The 20,773-nt window shown below is 40.4% G+C and overlaps 1 protein-coding gene across 1 annotated transcript in view; it reads left to right on the top strand.

Moving 5' to 3' along the window:
- The first annotated feature begins 7,476 nt into the window (after positions 1 to 7,476).
- Positions 7,477 to 20,773, top strand: part of MND1 (meiotic nuclear divisions 1) — a 64,617-nt gene continuing 51,320 nt past the window's right edge. Inside the window, exons 1-4 of the mRNA XM_086704065.1 lie at positions 7,477 to 7,621; positions 14,140 to 14,205; positions 16,074 to 16,131; positions 19,360 to 19,508. Of these exons, the coding sequence (XP_086560191.1) occupies positions 7,619 to 7,621; positions 14,140 to 14,205; positions 16,074 to 16,131; positions 19,360 to 19,508 (276 nt within the window). The 5' untranslated portion in view covers positions 7,477 to 7,618. The remainder of the gene's footprint in view (positions 7,622 to 14,139; positions 14,206 to 16,073; positions 16,132 to 19,359; positions 19,509 to 20,773) is intronic.

Here is a 20,773-nt window from a genome sequence, read left to right as displayed (position 1 = left end):
ACCTGAGCCAAAGTCGGAAGCTGAACTGACTGAGCCAGCCAGGTGCCCTGGCTTTCATAAATCGAATAAACTTTACATTGGTCTCTATTCATAATGTCAAAGTTGTCATTTTAATACTGCTAACCTATAGGTCAGGTATCTTCCCCACAAGACTTAAGGACAGATAAGCTCTCAACTTGAGTGGTGTATGGGTTTGATATTTGATCTTTTGTTCTCCTATAACGGACTCTTGTCTTTCTTCATTAATTGTAAATAAGTCATGGCCTTACATATATATGCATAGAACTTTTTTATTTATAGGCTTTTTGATTTTTCATTAAGTCTGGAATACTAAAATTTTCTTTTAAGTATCCTTTGTGAACAATGGAGGGACACAACAAAAATTTCTTGTTTTGTTTCTTTGGAGGGTTAAAAAAAAACCTCTAATAGTTTGTAACTCTACAAGAGGAGACTAAGTCAGTCTTGGAAGGACAGATGAAATAGAAATGAGAAAAAGGCCAAACATGTAACTGCGGATATTGGTTTTATTTAATCCTGCGTCCATTCTTCACTTATTTTTTCTTTAAACCAAGCAGGCACCATTGCCATCGTGGGCCATTTGGAGATTTTCAGATGCAGAGAGCATGGCATTCCTGATAAAAGCCAGTTGTCCCACGTTTAAGCATCTCTCAAATTATCCTTTGAGAACTCATTTCCCATAAAGCCAGCTGCACTCCTTTCCAGAGCAGCCAAGTTCAACTAAAGCTGCAGTGTATTATTTACCCTAAGTGAAGAGGCAGGAAGGGCAAATGATATTCTATCCTCTACCCCACGCTACTGCCTTTTTTTGTTGTTGCTGTCATTGGACAAATGTCTAAGCACTTGTGATACACCAGGGTTTAAGGTAGGTGTAAGGGATATAAAGATGAGGTAAAGCCTGTGGCCTCTAAGAGCTTGCAGTTTGGTTAGTGAACCAGGCCAGGTAATTATAATACCATGAGCTGCTTTTATATGCATTCATTAGCAAATATTTACTGAGTCTAGTATGTTCTAGCCACTAGGGAACAGCAGCAAACTAAAAAGTCCCTATTCTCATGGAGCTTTAATTCTACTGGAATGAAACTTACATCAATGTGTGTGTGTGTATTCATGTTCAGTGTGTGTATATATACACATATATGTGTGTGTGTACGTGTGTGAAGATATATATAATATATAATGGCTGGCTACATAATTTGTGCGGGCTGATGCAAAATGAAAATGTACGAACCCGGGGCGCCTGGGTGGCGCAGTCGGTTAAGCGTCCGACTTCAGCCAGGTCACGATCTCGCGGTCCATGAGTTGGAGCCCCGCGTCAGGCTCTGGGCTGATGGCTCGGAGCCTGGAGCCTGTTTCCGATTCTGTGTCTCCCTCTCTCTCTGCCCCTCCCCCGTTCATGCTCTGTCTCTCTCTGTCCCAAAAATAAATAAAAACCGTTGAAAAAAAAATTAAAAAAAAAAAAAAGAAAATGCACGAACCCTCCTTCAAAAAGAATGTAAAAGGCTTTTTCCTTTTTTCCGTGGCCTCTTGACCTGTGGTGGTGGTTTTTATTTGCTATTTAATGTCCTGCTCCCTGGGGCATAGGGATACTTGCTGTCTAAGTAGAGACCGTCATGGGCACCTAGGGCCCCACACCATGACTCAGACTTCCCTATGGCTTGGGCCCGGGCCTCCTGCCAGGAATGGAGGGTGGCAGGGGTCACTGGATGGGGCTGAGGGAACTGGCCGGTAAGAACTTGTCCCAGAGGAAGGCAGAGGGCTGGTGTTGCCGCCGGACCACTTATGAGCCAACACTTGGTAAAAGGTGGCGAGAGAGCATGAGGTGTCCAGGAAAGAACAAGTAGTTCAATGTCATGAGGCCACAGGATGCTCAAGAAGAAATGAGGAGAAATGAGACTGGGCTACAAAAAGGAGTAAGTTCCTTACTGTGCCTGTTCTCCCAGATGGAATGATTAGAAACTATGATACAGAGCAAATTAAGGTAAGAGCCATAAGAGAAGTGTTAATAAAACACAAGGGAAGTTCTGAGTTATCACATGATTCATGGGCACAATCCTGCTTTATGCCACATAATTATAAATAACAGTCCCTTTCGTTCTCAGATGTGCCCCATTTGGATGATAAATTGTATACTTGCTCTACACCAGTGTTTCTCAACCTTTTTTCCATTATCATCCCCCTAAGGAGCTCTCTTACACATTTTTTCCTAATCTCCCCTACTCCCACTCCATGAAATGTTACTACCAGAGATGTACCGTGTATCTGTTTATGTACTATAGCCCTTTGGAGAGCCACAGACCATCTGAGATTTTTCCAGCTTCTAGGAGTCCTCGTTGAAACCGATGCTCTGCAAAAATGATACAATAGCATTGTCATTTTTAACTCAGGGGATGTGGGATGACTGAGAAGTTGATAACGGTGACTATTTCTTGGGGCACCTGGGTGGCTCAGTCGGTTGGGCATCCGACTCTTGGTTTCGACTCAGGTCATGATCTCTCAGTTCGTGAGTTCGAGCCCCACATCAGGCTGTCTGCTGTCATTGCGGAGCCCATTTTGGATCCTCTGCCCGCCCCCCCCCATCCCTCCCCCACTCATGCACTCTCTTTTTCTCTCAAAAATAAACATTAAAAAAATTTTTTTTTTAATGTTGACTATTTCTTATTTGAAATGTTCTCCTTTCACGGTTTTTCATTCTCCTCCTTTTCCTACCTTATAGACTTTTCCCTCTGTCTTTTCCAAATTACTTTCTTTTCCTGATTCCTTAATAAGACGTTTCTTCTAGAGGTCATGCTTTTCAGAATTTCCAGGAAGGGCCATGAGAAGGTTATCTTCAGTTTGGAGTATATTTCCTGAGAAAGCAAGGGAACCGGAGACAGGAGAATGTGTCTCTTCTCCTTGGTGGTGTCGTTCTGAGGTCTGGTATTCTAAAATGGGTGCACATCTGGAATCTCAGAGAAGTGTAACTACAATTCAGGGCCATTTAGGATACAGCTACTGTTCAATGAGTAACCCACTCTATGTGCACTTAGTACTCATCTTTCCCAAGAGAAGACCCAATTGAGTCAATTTGTCACTGTCCAAGGCTACCTTGGCCACCTCAAAGGCAAGGGTCTTGCTCTATGTTCACCCTGTACACTCTGCCTTTGGCACGAGCGCCTAGCCCTGGTGTAGTCAGGCATGGCCCAGATGGCCGAGAGTTCATTAGATGGAATGGCAAGAACCACACCTGTGTGTAGCAAGAATGCCGGGGGTTTAAAGACAGAACGTGGCCAAGGGCCTGGAAGGCACCTAGAGAGTCAGAGTGTCCTCTCCAGTGGAGTTCTGTCCTCAGATCTCATCTCTCCTGTGTTCTTTCCTTCCACAAAGGAGATTTAAAAGATTTTTAAATACCCACACAGAGAAGTGCACACATGTTTAGTGGTTTTGCTCCTTTCGCATCTCACCCTTGCTGCCTCCTCACTCCCAAATAAATTACCAGCACGTCTTTGTCTCAAGCTCTGTTTTGGTGGAAACTCAGGGGATTCTGGGTTTCCAGGTTCCCAGTCTAGAAGAGGGGTTGTGACAGGTGGGCACATCTCTTTGGCCCTGCAGATTCCTTGCCTGTGGGGAGGGTTGTGGCTGGAGTAAGGGCAACAGGTCCCTCTGTAAAGCAGGGTCTTGGGCAAGGGTGCTGAGATGGGAGAGCAGTTCTGACTAAAACAAACCCCTTACTGGTGTGACCTGTCTGGTTCATCTTCACACACTTTGCAGGCAGCAGATAAAGTAAAAAGAATGAACTTCATGTATGCTTAAGGATTTTGTAAAACACAAATTTGAACAATAAACAAATGCCATCTGGGTACAAAAACAGATGCTAGATGGTGGATACGGGATCCAAAGTCATGGGTTCCTCTCAGATGCTGCAAATATTTATCTACCATACTTAAAAACCTGTATACCACATCTGCCTGCTCCATAATATTACAAAACTTGGGGTATCTCTAGACATCATTAAAAGATAAACTGAGGCATATTAAAGATTTTAGGAGTCTGAGCAAAATCAGTTCTAATCAAGCAAACCGGAAGTGGGTAGGACTGCTCTGGCGACAGGAGCCTGCGGAATGACTTACATAGAGTACAGAACCAAAGGAATTATTGGATTCACTAAAGCTTAAAGTCGTGTTGACTGATGCAATTGTCGTTAGTGTTCTGATTTCCTAACCTCAGGGCATTTACAGGCTTAGATTTTGGTTTGCCCTTGTAGGCTGCCGCAGCATTAGAGCCACACAATAGAGTCTAATGTCTTCCTTGTTTAATTTAACACATCCGAATGGTATATATGATAATTTCAAATTTCTATTGGTAAGGATAATGAATGGGAAAGCATTACCCAACACAAATAAGATTAAAAAAAATTTTTTTTTTGCTAACATTTATTTATTTTTTGAGAGTCAGGGAGAGACAGAGCATGAGCAGGGGAGGTGCAGAGAGAGGGAGACACAGAATCAGAAGCAGGCTCCAGGCTCTGAGCTGTGAGCACGGAGCCCGATGCGGGGCTTGAACCCACAAACTGTGAGATCATGGCCTGAGCCAAAGTCAGTCGCCCAACCGACCGAGCCACCCAGGTGCCCCAATAATTAAGATTTTATTTTTTTTATTTAAAAAAAAATTTTTTTTAACATTTATTTATTTTTGAGACAGAGAGAGACAGAGCATGAACAGGGGAGGGGCAGAGAGAGAGGGAGACACAGAATCTGGAACAGGCTCCAGGCTCTGAGCGGTCAGCACAGAGCCCGACGCGGGGCTCAAACTCACAGACCGTGAGATCATGACCTGAGCCGAAGTCGGACGCTTAACCGACCAAGCCACCCAGGCACCCCTAAGATTTTAATAAAATAAAGTATCCTTTGATTTTTCAACTGAAAACTATATCCAGTTATCCCCAAGTCAATGAAGAGACGGTGTTCTTAAATACCTCGTACATTTATTTGATACACATTTATTGAGCGTTGACCATCTGTTGGGCACTGTGCTAGGTCTTGGTGACACCAAGATCGTTGGCTTAACCTCTGCCACAGAAAGGAGTTTGATGTTACAGGGAAGCTGTCCAAGAAAACAGTTATAGAATGAATGTGGGGTGCTATGATAAAAGTGCAGATTGCTGGGGCGCCTGGGTGGCTCAGTCGGTTAAGCATCCGACTTCGGCTCAGGTCATGATTTCGCAGCCCGTGAGTTCAAGCCCCGCGTCAGGCTCTGTGCTGACAGCTCAGAGCCTGGAGCCTGTTTCAGATTCTGTGTCTCCCTCTCTCTGACCCTCCCCCGTTCATGCTCTGTCTCTCTCTGTCTCAAAAATAAACAAAAGTAAAAAAAAAAAATTAAAAAAAAATTGCAGATTGCTATAGCATACCGCAGAAGACACTCTATCTGCTTGTGCCCTGGGAGAGGGGAAGCATGGAAAGAGATTCCTGAAGCGAATCATGTCAGATCTCCCAGACATATGAGGTATCTAAAGGGAGATTAGAATAAGCCAAATGGAAAAAGGCCATTCCTGATGGAGGGAAGAGGTATGGCAGTTCGAGAGCCAAGTAAGGCAACTCTTCCCACAAGCATCACCTTTATGATTTTTGTCAAGTCTATATATCACCAGTGCAATTACTTCATATTTTCTTAAATATCATTTTGGTTTTTTTGACATACCTACTTCATCCAAATCTAGAGAAATGCATGAGAACTCTGGAGTATAATGTGCTGCTTATACTTTTTCTAGTACATATTAAAACATGTATTAAATGGCTACCCATTTACTATTTTAAAATCATCTCATGTACCATCAATTATATGGTATCCTAACGCACCCTAGGGAAAACTAAATTAATGGAACTCTAAGCAATCAATATAACCCTTCCCTTGCTTATGTTTCTTTTCTTTCTTTTTTTTTTTTTTTTTTTTAGTGCTTATTTATTTTGAGAGAGAGAGAGTGTGTGAACAGGGATGGGGCAGAGAGAAGGAGATGAGAGAGAATCCTATGCATGCTCAGATCTCGAACCCACAAACTGTGAGATCATGACCTGAGTGGAGATCAAGAGTCAGAAATTCAACCCACTGAACCGCTCAGGTGTCCCTTGCTTTTGTTTCTTTAAAAAAAAAAAAAAAATTAATGTTTATTATTAAAAAAAATTTTTTTTTAATTTTTTTTTTAACGTTTATTTATTTTTGAGACAGAGAGAGACAAAGCATGAATGGTGGAGGGTCAGAGAGAGAGGGAGACACAGAATCCGAAACAGGCTCCAGACTCTGAGCTGTCAGCACAGAGCCCAACACCGGGCTCGAACTCACAGGCTGCGAGATAATGACCTGGGCTGAAGTCGGCCGCTTAACTGACTGAGCCACCCAGGCACCCTTATTTTTTTTTTTTTTAATTTTTTAACGTTTATTTATTATTGAGAGAGAGAGACACTGAGCGTGAGCAGGGGAGGGGCAGAGAGAGGGGAAGACACAGAATCTGAATCAGGCTTCAGGATCTGAGCTGTTAGCACAGAGGCTGATGAGGGGCTCGAACTCACAAACCACGAGATGGTGACCAGAGCCAAAGTCGGTCGCTCAACCAACTGAGCCACCCAGGCGCCCCTGTTTATTTATTTTTGAGAGAGACAGAGACAGAATGCGAGTGGGTTAGGGGCAGAGAGAGAGGGAGACACAGAATCCGAAGCAGGCTCCAGGCTCTGAGCTGTCAGCACAGAGCCCGACGCAGGGCTCGAACTCACGAGCTGCGAGATCATGACCTGAGCCCAAAGCTCAAGCGAATGAGCCACCCGGTGCCCCGTCTTTGCTTCTGTTTCTTAAAGAAGCAATAAGAGATAAAAATTCCCACTTTAGATGCCACTCTATGTTTTCGGTAAAATTACTGTACTTTAAAATGGTTCAAAATAACGTACAATAATTTTCAAAATAACTGATAAGTCTGAGTTAATTTTGTAGCGCCTTTAGGCTAACACACCCGAGCTTCAGACCTGAATAGTCATGTATTTTCAGGTTGTGAGGTAGCAGCTTTTCCACAGCTCTCATTTGAAGCTCATTATTTTGTTTATTTAAAACAAATAAACCTAAGGGGAAAACAGACAACACAAAGCGATATTTAAAAACTGGGAAAACACTGAAGAGAGCTGCAATGAAGAGGGGTAAAATTAGGAGAGAACAAAGTCCGCCTCAGGCTGGGCAAATCCTGGTGGATGGGGGCAGCGCTTCCTTCCTCGAGAGTCAAACCGCCTCTATTTTTTAAGGCCAACTTTAGGCCGGGTTTCTGCAGCGCGAGGAAAACGTGCCCTAAAGTGAGGGCTTAAGACTTTCTAAAAAAAGGAGTCACATTCTACATCATGAGAGCAGAGGCAGGAGCGCGGAGAGACCAGTCCAAGCAGCGCCCTGGCCGACCCCGCCCCTCTTCGGCCGGCCGCTCCGCCGAGCCGCCAGGGGTCGCCGCGCACCGTTGGTGCGGAGGTCGGCCCCCGTCCCACCTCTTCCTGGTCGCTGCTCCGCCCCCTGGCCGTGTCCGCGCCAAAATCAAACCCGTCTAGTCCCGCTCCGCCCCTCGCTTCGCGCAGGCCCAGCCTTCGGAATATCCGTTATGGTAAGAACTGAGGCCGAGCTCCAGGGTCCCGCTCCTTCCCACTCTCGAGGCGGCGGAGCTCCTCGGCAGCTTGAGGCCCCGGCGGGGCTTCGGGGGCTTGGCTCCCATGGAGGGGCCGCCAGGTCGACGCGGCCGGAGCCCAGAGGCTGAGGCGTGGCCCCGGGCCTGCTACCCCTACGCCGCGGGGCGTCCGCCGCCTTCCCGGCCTTGCGCGCCCCGCGCTGTCCCCAGAGCCTTCCAAGGCGGGTTAGGTTAAAATCCGGAGGCGTTCGCGAAAGCGACCCGAGTGTTTCACAAACTTAGCGACCTGTCCAAAGCACGAGCCGCTTCAGAACCATTGCACCAGGCTCCCCGGATTCTGCTGCCAAAGGTGCAGCCTCTTAGGAAGAACCGGGAAAGGTGCGAGCGAGCCGGCATCTTGGGTCCTAGACGAGTGCTATGTATCATGGTTTGTAGAGCACGTTTCTGAGTGGCTCACGGTTTCAGAAGTAACGAATCTTCACTTAATGCCAGTAAGATTTCTTTGAAAATCCGTTGTTCTTTTACCAAAGGGCTGGAATCGATGTCCTTTTGTGCTCTGAACTGCTGGTTGGTAAGGAGTTAGTCCGTTTATTAGGGAAGCACTGCGCTGAGTTAGCCTTCCCTGCATACCATGGTAGGTTAAGTCCTGGTAAGATTCCAAGGCGTGCTTGTATCTTTGTGAATTTAATGTCTTTTAGCTCGTCCAATCATTAAAAAAAAATTTTTTTTTTTTTTAATTTGAGAGAGAGCGCGAGCGGGGGAGAGGGTTAGAGTGAGGGAGAGAGAGCGAGAATCCCAAGTAGGCTCCATGCTCGGCTCAGGGCCGGTGGCGGGGCCTGATCCTAAGACCCCCGGATCATGACCTGAGCCGAAATTAAGAGCTGGAGGCCCAACCGACTGAGCCACCCAGAAGCCCCTCATCAAATCATTTCCATAAACTTCAGTTTCATGTCATTTTTTTTTCTGCCTCTGTTGGCAGAGAATCAACATCTAATTAAATGAATCTAAGATTTTAATATCTTAATTTAGTTAAGTGGCCGTTATTTTGCTGGGCAAGGATCTAGGTTGTATGGTACTTATTTGAAGATACTTGTCCAGATGTAATTACAACTGATAACGGCTTCTTTGTGGTTAAACTAACAACGCAGCCACCTGGGCATAAAACGATCTCAGAAGCCGAACAGGAGCACACTTCAATCTGTGATCCATGCTGTGTGGTAGTGTATTTCTCAGTAGTGTTACTGGCCTAACACAACTGACCATTGAGAACTATGCAGCACAAATGCATTAACTTTATCCTTTTACCTAATGTCTCTTTACATATGAATCACCTTCTGATTCTAAATGGTAATAATGCTGTTAACTATTTCCAGATGCTTACCTCTGATAATGGAGAAACATGAAATAGAATAAAACTTGGAGATACATCCTATTTTTTAAATGTATGCTCAGGAAGTATGTTTAGTGTTATGTTGATCAAAGACAAAGTTTTGTTCCCTTTCCTGATTTTGAATTAATCCCAGTTTGTTTTGATTTGGTTGGGCTTGGTGGGTAAACAAGTACAGGCATATATTTGGAATTGGAGAGATGTAACGTACTCTGCCACTTCTGAGGGCAACAGATATCATCTACTTTTAATTTTTCAAAGTTGTATTGTAATTGGTAAACAGAGCTGATTTTGGGAATCTGTAACTCCTAATTGGAGAAGGTTCCTTAGATGTATGGCTTTTTAAGTGGTTTAAAATACAGGTTCCCCCCCTCTTTGAAAGAGTAGTGTTCCTATGAAGCCTTTTGTCATCTGAAATGATGTAAGGGGAAGCAGCAGCAGCAATTATTAATTTGTATGGAAAAAAAATATTTTCTTTTAAATTTTTTTTAACGTTTTATTTATTTTTGAGACAGGGAGAGACAGAGCATGAACAGGGGAGGGTCAGAGAGAGGGAGACACAGAATCTGAAACAGGCTCCAGGCTCTGAGCTGTCAGCACAGAGCCCGACGCAGGGCTCAAACTCACGGACAGTGAGATCATGACCTGAGCCGAAGTTGGCCGCTTAACCGACTGAGCCACCCAGGCGCCTGGGAAAAAAAATTTTTTTGAGCATTTCTGAGACCTAAAAAAAAAAAAAACCTTCTTAGGCTTTTCTCTTTTTTAATTTTTTAAAACTTTAAAGAATTTTTTTCTCTCTCTTAGGCTTTTCACACACCCTAGGATACATCTTGCCAGTGCAGCTACTCATAGACACAGTTCAAAACTGTGGTGGCTTATGCTTGAGATGCTGAATGTAGTTCCCAGGGAAGGAGCTTGGTGGAGCCATTCCTAAACCAAACGCTGAACACTGGTTCTTCACTTTTTGTCTTTTTTCCATACAAGTGAAAATGCTCTTAGGATTTCTTTTGGTTAGTGAAAATAGGTACTAATGTAAGTCTTCTGAAAAGTGGGGATAGCTATATGTTAGTTGACCAGGAAGCTTTGTTGTCCTCAGGTCAAGTCTTGAGTCCCCTTACTTACTAATTTGAATATATATACATATTTGAATATATATATTCAATATATCTTTATTTGAATATATAGATATCTATACCTATATATATATATACTAATTTGAATATATCTCTAACTTATGTTGTCAGCAGATTTTCTTTAATATTAACTATTAAGTAAGCCCTTGTTGATTTTTTTTTTTGGAGAAATTTCTAGATATGAATTAATATGGTATCCTTTTACGTTAGTTATTTTCATTCTGGCCATGATACTCTCCTACTGTGGTTAATAATAAAAACTATTTCTAGTCATAAAAGAGACTGATGAGTAAATTAGCCTGACAACAATGTTAAAGGATAATACAGCTCATCCATATTTCTTGAGTAACTTTCATAGCTTCTGAACTGATGTGAACTTTCCTACAACTGTGTGCCTCCAGGACACTAGACTCTCCTCATTGTCTGCTTCTGGTGGGCAGATTGTTGTGGAGTCCATGAGTCTCTCCAAGGAGCTGTTTAATAATACCAAAATGTTAGGACCCATTTAAAGCTTTGGATCTGTTTTCCACTGATGTAGCTACAGACTAGTCCTAAAGGGATCCTTGCTGCCACCCAGTACCCCTGACCTGTCGCTAGATTCTGGGGTGAGAAGAGCAGTGTTCTCAACCCTGGGGAGTTAAAGCACGTGGAGAGGCTTTGTAAGATATGCATGCCCAGACCAAGGTCTGGTCTCAGAGATTCTGATTCAGTTCATATGGCATGTGCCTTGGTATCAGTATTTTTGAAAAGCTCGTGAGATACTTCTAATGGCAGTTTGAAACCCATTGGACTAGAAAAATGAACCAAAAGAGCCTTCTAACTGGGTGTGGATTTCATGCTTGGTTGTTTTGATACTGCTGAGGCCAGTGTGAAGGGAGGCTAATTAAAGCAGTATTGAATGCCAGCTGTTGACTCCAGGTTTAGCAAATAGATCTATATGGTTTTTTGGAGCTTGCCCACCTGAGATTTCTGTGATTTATCTCTCCAGGAAAGGCCATAAATGGTTAGCACAGAATTCTTTATTATTAATTTACCCTGTGTCATATATGGGAGTGCAGAGGATGTTGTGGGGTTTGGGAGCCTGAACAGTCTCAAAGTTTAGAGTTAGGGCTGTGGATACATGGTCCTGAAGTCAAGGGATGGCCTTTGGGTCTGCTCTAACCTAGCACTAAGCTCTAGGAAGGCAAGGGCAATGCATGTTCTGAAGTTTTCAGTCTGCTGAGAAAGACAAGTATACAAATTGATTTGATAAAGTTGTGTTCTGGGAACACATGGGATGACACTCAGCCTGTCCTGTGAGCTCAGGGGAAGCTCTTTTACAGAATGCTTAAACTAAGCCTTAGGAGATTTTTTTTGGAGTTTCGACTAGGAGAGAGGAACAGGTGTTTTAGAACATTTTGTGAAAGACATAAAAATGGGAAAGAGCATGCTGCGAGTGGAGAATTACAAGTACAGATCTTCCTCAACTCACAATGGAGTTACACCCCAATAAACCCACTGTAATTTGAAAATATCATTAAGTCAAAAATGCATTTAATACACCTAACCTATGGAGCATCGTAGCTTAGCCTAGCCTACTTAAACATGCTCAGAACACTTATACATTAGCCTATAGCTGGGCAAAAGCATCTAAGACAAAGCCTATTTTATAGTAAAGTATTAAATATCTCATGTAATTTATTGAAAAGTGTACTGAAAGTGAAAAACAGAATGATTGTAAGTGTATTGGTTGTGTACCGTCATGGTCGTGTGGCTGCCCAGCCTCATGAGAGTATTGTACTTCCTATCGCTAGCCTGGGAAAAGATTCAGATTCAAAATTTGAAGTATGGTTTCTATTGAATGTGTATCACTTTCACACTATGGTAAAGTTGAAAAAGTGGAACCATAGTAAGTCAGGGACCATCTGATTTTTGTATTACAGCTCAAGTGGCTTAACTCTCCATGGTATGGTCAAATTTGATGTGGGGAGTGGTATCTGTGAGAGGTAGATTGCGGTCAGGTGATAAAGGGCCTCGTAGAATGATTGGATACTTCTGGATGGTTCGGAAACACTGAAAAAGCAAGGAGAGGCATAGTTAGATTTGCTTCTTGGCAGTGTGGAATGTGGACTTAGAGGGTGAGACAAAGTGTGGCGAGGGGGCCTGCAGGAATGTTGCAGGAGACAGCACACATAATGAAGGCCTGAATCGAGGTGGAGGTTATGGGGATGGAGCAGACTGGATAGATTTGAGGAATAGTTAAGCACTAAAATTGGCAGAACTTGGTGATTGGTCTGATGTAGAGTAAAAGGGATGAAGGAACCTGGGACGACTGCCAGGCCTCTGGCTTAGGTGACAAGGTATCTAACTGAGCTCAAGACCTGGAACAGCAGGTTTGGGGAGTAGATGTGGGAGAAGAAGAGTTCAGTTGAAACCCTCTGAGTTTGAAGTCTGTCCAGTAGGCAGGTAGATACATGAGATTGTAGCTCAGGAGCATACTTCAGAGACCGATTTACGATTGGAGGATTCAGCATAAGTGTTTGTTAAAACCATAAAAGCAGATAAGATCAAAGAAAAGTGTGAGGACATGAAGGGATCAATAGAAAACCTAGGGGGAACTATAGTGTTCAAGAGTAGACAGAGAAAAAAGAGAAATATCAACATTAATCCTACTTATTTTATCTATACAGTTCATCCAGGAACACCTGATAATTTTATTGCTGTGAAAATCAGTTAGTGGGTTTCTAGGTTCTGCAAGTAGAATAAAGACTTAGGACTCTGGTTTGTATTCAGGATGGCAATTTCAAATCCCTGTCCCTGTCTATTATAGGCTTTCATTTTCCAATGGAGTATTTAGTTGCAAAGACTCAGTCTTTGTTTTTAATGTCTGCTTTTTTAAAGTGGTGTAAAGTGTTTTAAACTTCTTACTAAACAGTTTATGTTGCCTCATAATCCTGAGTGATTTTTGAGAAAGATTCAGATGACCTAAAAAACATTAGTGTGGAATTCTCTATTAGTCATGATTTTCTCTTTTGTTATTTTCTGCGAATCTTTGCATTGAGGGAATTTGGCTTTTTAAAAAAATTTGGATTTCAGCTTTATATGTTCTAAATACAATATATTATAAAATTGAATTATCAACAGACATTTTAGTTACGTGTTAATTATCTTAATTTTAAATTGGCTAAACTATAGTTACAGAATAGTAGAAACCTTCAGTAGGCTTCCGTTTTCTACTTGGATAGGTTTTTTTCTTCCTCCAGCCTATCCTCCACAATGCTACTATATGCCATCTTACTAAAACGTAACTCTAATCTTGTCACTCTTCTGCTTTAGAAATTCACCCAGTAGCTTCTCATTGTCTAGAAAGAATAACATACATTCTCTTTGGCTGGACAGTCAGCCTTCCGTGATCTGGCCCCCGACAACCTTTCTCACCTTCTCTGCCACTCCCTCTACATGCACTATGCAGTAATCATCCCTGAGTGCTTGGCTTTCTGATGCATTCCACAGACTTCCATAACATCATGGCTCTGTGTGGTCTGCCCAGGACACCTCACCATTTCTCAACTTGCCAAAATCCTTTTCATCTCTAGCCTTCCTAGATAGCCCTCAGCCCTCCCCAATTCTGTACTTGGTAGCAATTTGTGAATGTACTTCCATCATTTATTAGTTACATCTATTTTCTTTGAGAGATTATAAGTCCTTTGAAGGTAAATACAGGGACTTATCATTGGATCATTTGATAAATATCGAATTTCTATAAACTGCCAGGCTCTGTCACAATCACACTTGTTATTTTACTGGCAGCACCTACCACAGGGCTTGGCATATAGTAGTTTAAATGGGTCTTGAGGCCTGGCTCTGAGAGTTATCAAACTCATTGGCAGACAAGACCATAACATTTCAGATGATGTTTCAGATCAAGTTATTTTAGAATGCAGTGTTTTTTTGTTTTTTTTTAATGCAGTGTCTACTTTTTTACTTTTGTGCTTTAGTCAAAGAAAAAGGGACTGAGTGCAGAGGAGAAGAGAGCCCGCATGATGGAAATATTTTTTGAGACGGTGAGTTGTTTTCTCTAAGATTTTTAGTATTTTATGTAATTTTCTCCTTAAGTATATGTCATTCAGTGTTAACTGTACCTTTTTTTATTAAATATCAGTGCCAATCAATTTCCTGAATAGTGGATAAAATTATGCAAACATTTTTAGTTTCTGTGAAGCTATGGAGTATGAAAGAACTCTACCCCAATGTTCACTTCTGTCCAAACTCCTACTACACCACACTGGCACCAAATGATCTTTCTGAAGCATATATTTGATTGTGTCCCCTTTCTGCCTGGGAATAATAGTGATAATTGTTGACATCAGCTGAGTGCTTCCTAGGTGCCAATCATTGCTCTGAGCGCTTGGTGTAGGTTATCTGATTCCATCCTTTTTAATCCTTTGCTATCAGGACTGTTATGATTCTCATTCTACAGATGAGGACATCTGAGACACAGCCTAAGGTACCAGCCCTGGATCTCAAAAAATTAAAGTGGTAGTACCACTAGGATTCAAATCCAGGGAGGATCATCTGATTTTTAGGTTTTAGGCAGTGTTAAATGCTGCCTCTTTGCATTTATAAATCTGACTATCGTGTTACATATCGTAGGCCTCCTTAATTTATTCCAGATATTTGTGCCTGCCACTAATGGGAAATATGTTTGAAGTTTCAGGTCCTAAGTGGTAGAGCCAGGATTTAAATCCAGGCACCTGGCTCTAGAAGCTGGTTTTTTTACCATGTTGCTCAACAGCAGCTTTTTTTTTTTCTTCTTCCAGTTCAAGTCCAAATCTTAGACCTACAAAAAACACTAATTTCCTATGTCTTAGCCTAATACTTGATAGGACCTTCAAAGTCTAGTCTGACCACATTCTACTGGCTACTTTCATTATATACAGATGTGAAGAAGATAAAAGAAAATGGCAAAATAGAGTATGAAATTAATAAGGACATTTTCATTTTGATAATTCAGATTCTCAGTAAAACAAGCAAAACACTCTGGGAACCTTTATTTTAAAAACTGCCTTCTAAGTGTAATTTTACTAATGTTACCTCCCTTCAATGACTTACTAAAAGTCATTGGCAATTCAGAACAGAGTATCATATTAATGATGATGATTAGAAAGATAAATTGATGAAATTTGTATGTGAGGATTATGACTTGTACACAGTTAAAATATTTTTCCTGTGGTCTCAGCAAGAAAAGTAGATTTCATTCTTACTAGGCTGTGGAAGGCTGGGGAGAGTGGTGAGGGTAATCATTTTCTCAGTATCAAAATTGGCTGTTTCAGATTGAAAACTTTTCAGCCCTGCCTTCAATTAATAACAGCATATTAATGAGTGTGAGCAGCTTCTAGAAGTTCACTAGTCACTGAGTTTTTTTGTTTTCTTTGTTTTTTTTGAGAGGGAGCGTGCATGCCTGCAAGCTGGGGAGAGGGGCAGAGGGAAAGAGAGAATCTCAAGTAGACGCCCATCAGTTGTCTGTTTTACTTTTAGTTAAAACTGCTAAATCTGTGATGTACGATGCATGCTAAGCAAATCACTGTTTTCTTAAAATCACAGTGTCAGAGAAGGTGATTATTTCATGTTAAATGATTCATTGTAAGTAGTCTTTATACCTCGATGGGAAGATATTCTTTACATTCTGATCTTCAGTTACTTTAAAGAATTGAATGTTCATGCAAAATTTGTCCCTTTTTAAATTCTGTTGAAGGTATCAAACAAGACAATTGCAGTTTGTTCTGGCTCTAAAATGCTTGATTCTGTCACACTGTTCATTACCAGACACAACTTTTAGTACAAAGTTTTATTAATATAGTTATGGTAAATATGAATATATAGTAGAAAATAAATATATGTTTTTCATCTTTTTTTAAACTCTTTTAAACAGAAAGATGTGTTTCAATTAAAAGACATGGAGAAGATTGCTCCCAAAGAAAAAGGCATTAGTGAGTATCAAAGATGTGTGGAGCCATTTTGTGATACATTGGCCATCTTTTCTGTAACAGTCTTTCACTTAATGAAAACATAAATTTCTACAGGTGAAGAATGTTTATAAAAGTCCTTACATGATGTCTTTGGGCTGTGGCCATGATTCTTGTGTTTGGAGTATCTGCTTTAGGAAAATTAAAATGGAATACGCACGCATACCTATACAAACATGCATGCACACGTTTATTTATTTATAGGTATATTTACTTCAAGAGAAGTAAACATTTCATTTATGTTCTTGTATTTGTTAAATGTGACTTCATATCTTTACATGGTGTAGTGGTTTTCTAAGCTTTTGTAACAAATTACCACAAACTTGGTAGCTTAACACAGTAGAATTTATTCTTTCAAAGTTTGGAAGCCAGAAGTCTAAAATCAGGGTATTGGTAGGGTTGGTTCCTTCTGGAGGTTCTGAAGGAGAATCTGTCTCCTGCTTCTCTCCTGGCTTCTGGTGGCTGTCAGCAGTACTTGGCTTATAGACACATTGTTCTAATCTCTGCCTCTGTTTTTACATAGACTTCCCCTTTATTTTCTCCATTTCTATCTCTTATAAGGACATATGTCATTGGATTTGGGCCATACCACCCTAAAACATGGATGATTTCATCTATGATCCTTAACTGCATCTATACAGACCCTTTTTCCAAATCAGGTCATATTCACAGGATTTGGGGGTTATCTTTTGAAGGGTCACTGTTAAACCCCCTATATATGGTGTGTGTGTGTGTGTGTGTGTGTGTGTGTCTATATATATATACATATATATAGACATACACACATATATATGTATATATATATGTATTTAAATCTTATTTTCATTGTATAAGCTATACATGTTTATAAGTAAAAATTGTTCATAAGCCCTCTATTCTGGGATCACCACTGTTAACATTTTGGTGTTATTTTGGTGTCTTATTCTTTGGTTCTATTTGTGTATGTATGTATGTATCTGTCTTTTTTTTTTTTTTTTTTTTTGAGGGAACTGTCCTGTATATGCAGTTTTGTGTTCATGCATTTTTCATATAACATTATGTCATCTATATTTCATTATGTCATTTGCTTAAAGAATGATGTGGGGTGCCTGGGTGGCTCAGTTGGTTAAGTGGCTGACTCTTGATTTCTATTCAGGTCATGATCTCACAGTGCATGGGATTGAGCCCCTCGTGGGGCTCTGTGCTGTCAGCCCCAGATTCCCTTTTTTCCTCTGTCTCTCAAAATAAATAAATAAACTTAAAAAAAAAAAAAGATGCACAACATCTGCATCTCCTAATGTTTCATTCTGTGACCACCCACTATACCCTAATTTGCTTAGCTTGTTACCTTTTGTTGAACACCTAGGTTGTTCACAAACTTTGCTGCTAAAATTAATGTGTAACATACTACCTATGAATTTTTTTCTAAAAACGTGATTTTTTAGGGCAGTTTTAGGGTCATAGAAGAATTGAGTGGAAGGTACAGAGATATCCCATATGCTTCCTGCTCCCCCACATGTAAATTCTCCTGCTGTCAGCATCACTCATCAGTGGTCCGTTTGTTACAGCTGACACATCCTAATCCCCCAAAGCCCATGGTTTGCTTTGCATTCTGTGAGTTTGGACAAGTGTATAATGACACGGATCCATCATTATCGTGTCATGCAGAGGATTTTATTACTGCCCTAAAATCTCAATGTGCTCCACCTATTCATCCCTTTCTCTCCTTACCCATACTTCCCCCCCCCCCCCCCCCACATCTCCTATCACTTCATTTAGGAAATGCTCCTAGAAATAGAGTGGAAAATAGAGACTTGTGTAGTTTTAGACATTTAATACATATTCTCAAAGTGCCTTCAGGAAAGGCTATTCCAAATTATATTCACATTCATTTCTCAGAATTGTGTTTTCATTTTTAGAATCGTTGACATTTCATTTCACTTTGTATTTCTTTACGAGTGAGGTTGAATGTTTTGCACATTCGGTGTCGATTTTTTTTTTAATTTATTAAATCCTTAGTTTTCTAATAGGTTTTATTATATTTAGGAATCTGTAGAAAAAATTAAAGTGGACATAAAAATATGGATAATTTCTCAGTACAGTTTTACTTAATAGAAAGTAAGAATTGTTCATGAATTTCAAATAAAGTCATATTTGACTTTACATTTTTATATGCTACTTTTGAAAACTTCTTTCTGATTTTTTATCTTACCCTTAACCGTAATATTCAGTTTATTGTTTTAATTTTTCACAAGTTTTTTTTTCTTTTGTTAGTTTTCTTAGCAAAGAAGGCAAAACATGTTCATTGTTGGAAAAAATAAGAAAAATGAACAAAAAGAGGAAATAAAAATTGCCTCTTAAAGATAACTTCTGTCACATTAGTGCATATTTTAACTTTATTTGTTTATATTTTATACACTACATTTTGAATGTGTATATATATCCATGCCATTAAATATTTTATAACATAAATTTAGTGATTGTATAGTATCCTGTCACAATAAATGCTTTTTTTTTTTTAAGTTGTTTTTGTTTATTTTGAGAGAGAGAGAGAGATAGAGAGCAAGTGGAGGAGGGGCCGAGAGACGGAGATAAAATCCCAAGGAGGCTCTGCAGTTTAGCACAGAGCCCAATGCAGGGCTCAAACTCACAAACCGTGAGATCATGACTTGAGCCGAAATCAAGAGTCAGACGCTTAATCGACTATGCCACTCAGGCGCCCCACAATATTACAAGTCCAGTTATTGGACTGGTTTCCAGTTTTTTGCTATTGAAAACAGTGCTTTGACAAGCATCGTTATGCTTATCTGTCATTTTCTTTGGTTGAATTTAAAATAGTGGAATTTCTACATAAAAGGTATGCATAAATCTAAGGTTTTCAATATATATTGTCATATTCTCTACCCATGATGAGGGTACTCATTACCCTAAATCTTTTATGATATTGTAGTCAAGAAATCATATGTCATTGCTTTATTTTGCTTTCTTCAGTTATTAGTGGGGTTAAACATTTTTGTTTGTTGACTGTGTATATTTTGTTTTTGTTCATTGATGTACTTTTGTTTTTCCATTGTAGTATTTTATTTTTATTTTTAAAAGCTCCTTTGTTAAGTACCCCTTCTGTAATATTTATTACAGGTATTTTCCTAGTTTTTAGCCTTTTAATTGTATAGGATGTGTCTTAATGTAGTCTTTAAAAATTCTCTCTTTTAGCTGCTATGTCAGTAAAAGAAGTCCTTCAAAGCTTAGTTGATGACGGTATGGTTGACTGTGAGAGGATTGGAACGTCTAATTATTACTGGGCTTTTCCAAGTAAAGCTCTTCATGCAAGGAAACGCAAGCTGGAGGTTCTGGAATCTCAGGTAAGCCACCACACTTAAAAAAATTATAGATTTGCTTTGTAAGAAAAAAATTGTTTTTATTTAAACTTATGTGGTTTCCGTTAAATTTTTAACATGCATTATTTGATTCAGTCTAGAGATAATCAACATCTCTTTCTTCCAAACAGTACAAGAATCTTAGAATGTTTTAACCTTCATCTTCCCACATCGTGATATTATTTTATAATATTTTAGTTCCTTTTAGGGTTACAGAAAAAGGGGTGGGGAGGTACAGAGAGTTCCCAAATATGGTTGACCCTTTAACAACATGGGTTTAAACCTCATGAGTTCACGTATACGTGGATTTTTTTTTATACATATGGTACTGTAAATGTATTTTCTTTTTCTTATAGTTATCTACATTTACTTTTCCCTAACTTACTTTATTGTAAGAATACAGTATATGATAGCATACAAAATATGTGTTAATCAACTGTTTATGTTATTGGTAAGGCTTCTGGTCAACAGTGAGCTATTAGAAGTTACTTTTTTTTTTTTATTTTAAAAAAATTTTTTTTTTTTTTTAACGTTTATTTATTTTTTTGGGACAGAGAGAGACAGAGCATGAACGGGGGAGGGGCAGAGAGAGAGGGAGACACAGAATCAGAAACAGGCTCCAGGCTCTGAGCCATCAGCCCAGAGCCCGACGCGGGGCTCGAACTCACGGACCGCGAGATCGTGACCTGGCTGAAGTCGGACGCTTAACCGACTGCACCACCCAGGCGCCCCTAGAAGTTACTTTTTTTTGTTTGTTTTTTTTGAGACAGAGAGAGCACTAGTGGGGGGGGGGAGAGAGAGAGAGAGAGAAAGAGAGAAAATTTCAAGCAGATTCCACGTTCAGCACAGAGCCCAATGTGGGGCTGGATCCCACGACCCTTGGATCATGACCTGAGCTGAAACCAAGAGTCGGAGGCTAAATCAACTGAGCCACCCAGGAGTCAAAAGTTATATATGGATTTTTGACTGCATGAGGGTTGCCCCTAACTTCTGCATTGTTCAGTGGTCAGCTGTATGGTTTTCTCCCACCATCTGAAAATGGAGTATTCCTATGAAACTTTTTGTGAGCTAAAATGGTGTGAAGCAAAAAAGCAATTACCATTAACCTATATGGAAAAAATCTTTGAGTGATTCTAGACCCCAAAAGTAACCTTTCTTAGGCTTTTCTGATACCTTAGGGCACATCTTGCTAATGGATGCACAAAATACATCAAAGTAAAGCACAAATGCTCATAGACACAGTTCGATGC

The sequence above is a fragment of the Puma concolor genome, chromosome B1 (genome assembly GCF_028749965.1).
Source record: "Puma concolor isolate L17-30 chromosome B1, mPumCon1.1.hap2, whole genome shotgun sequence".
Classification (NCBI taxonomy): domain Eukaryota; kingdom Metazoa; phylum Chordata; class Mammalia; order Carnivora; family Felidae; genus Puma; species Puma concolor.
The sequence above is the reverse complement of the archived record's forward strand: the minus strand, read 5'-3'. Positions and strand labels throughout refer to the sequence as shown.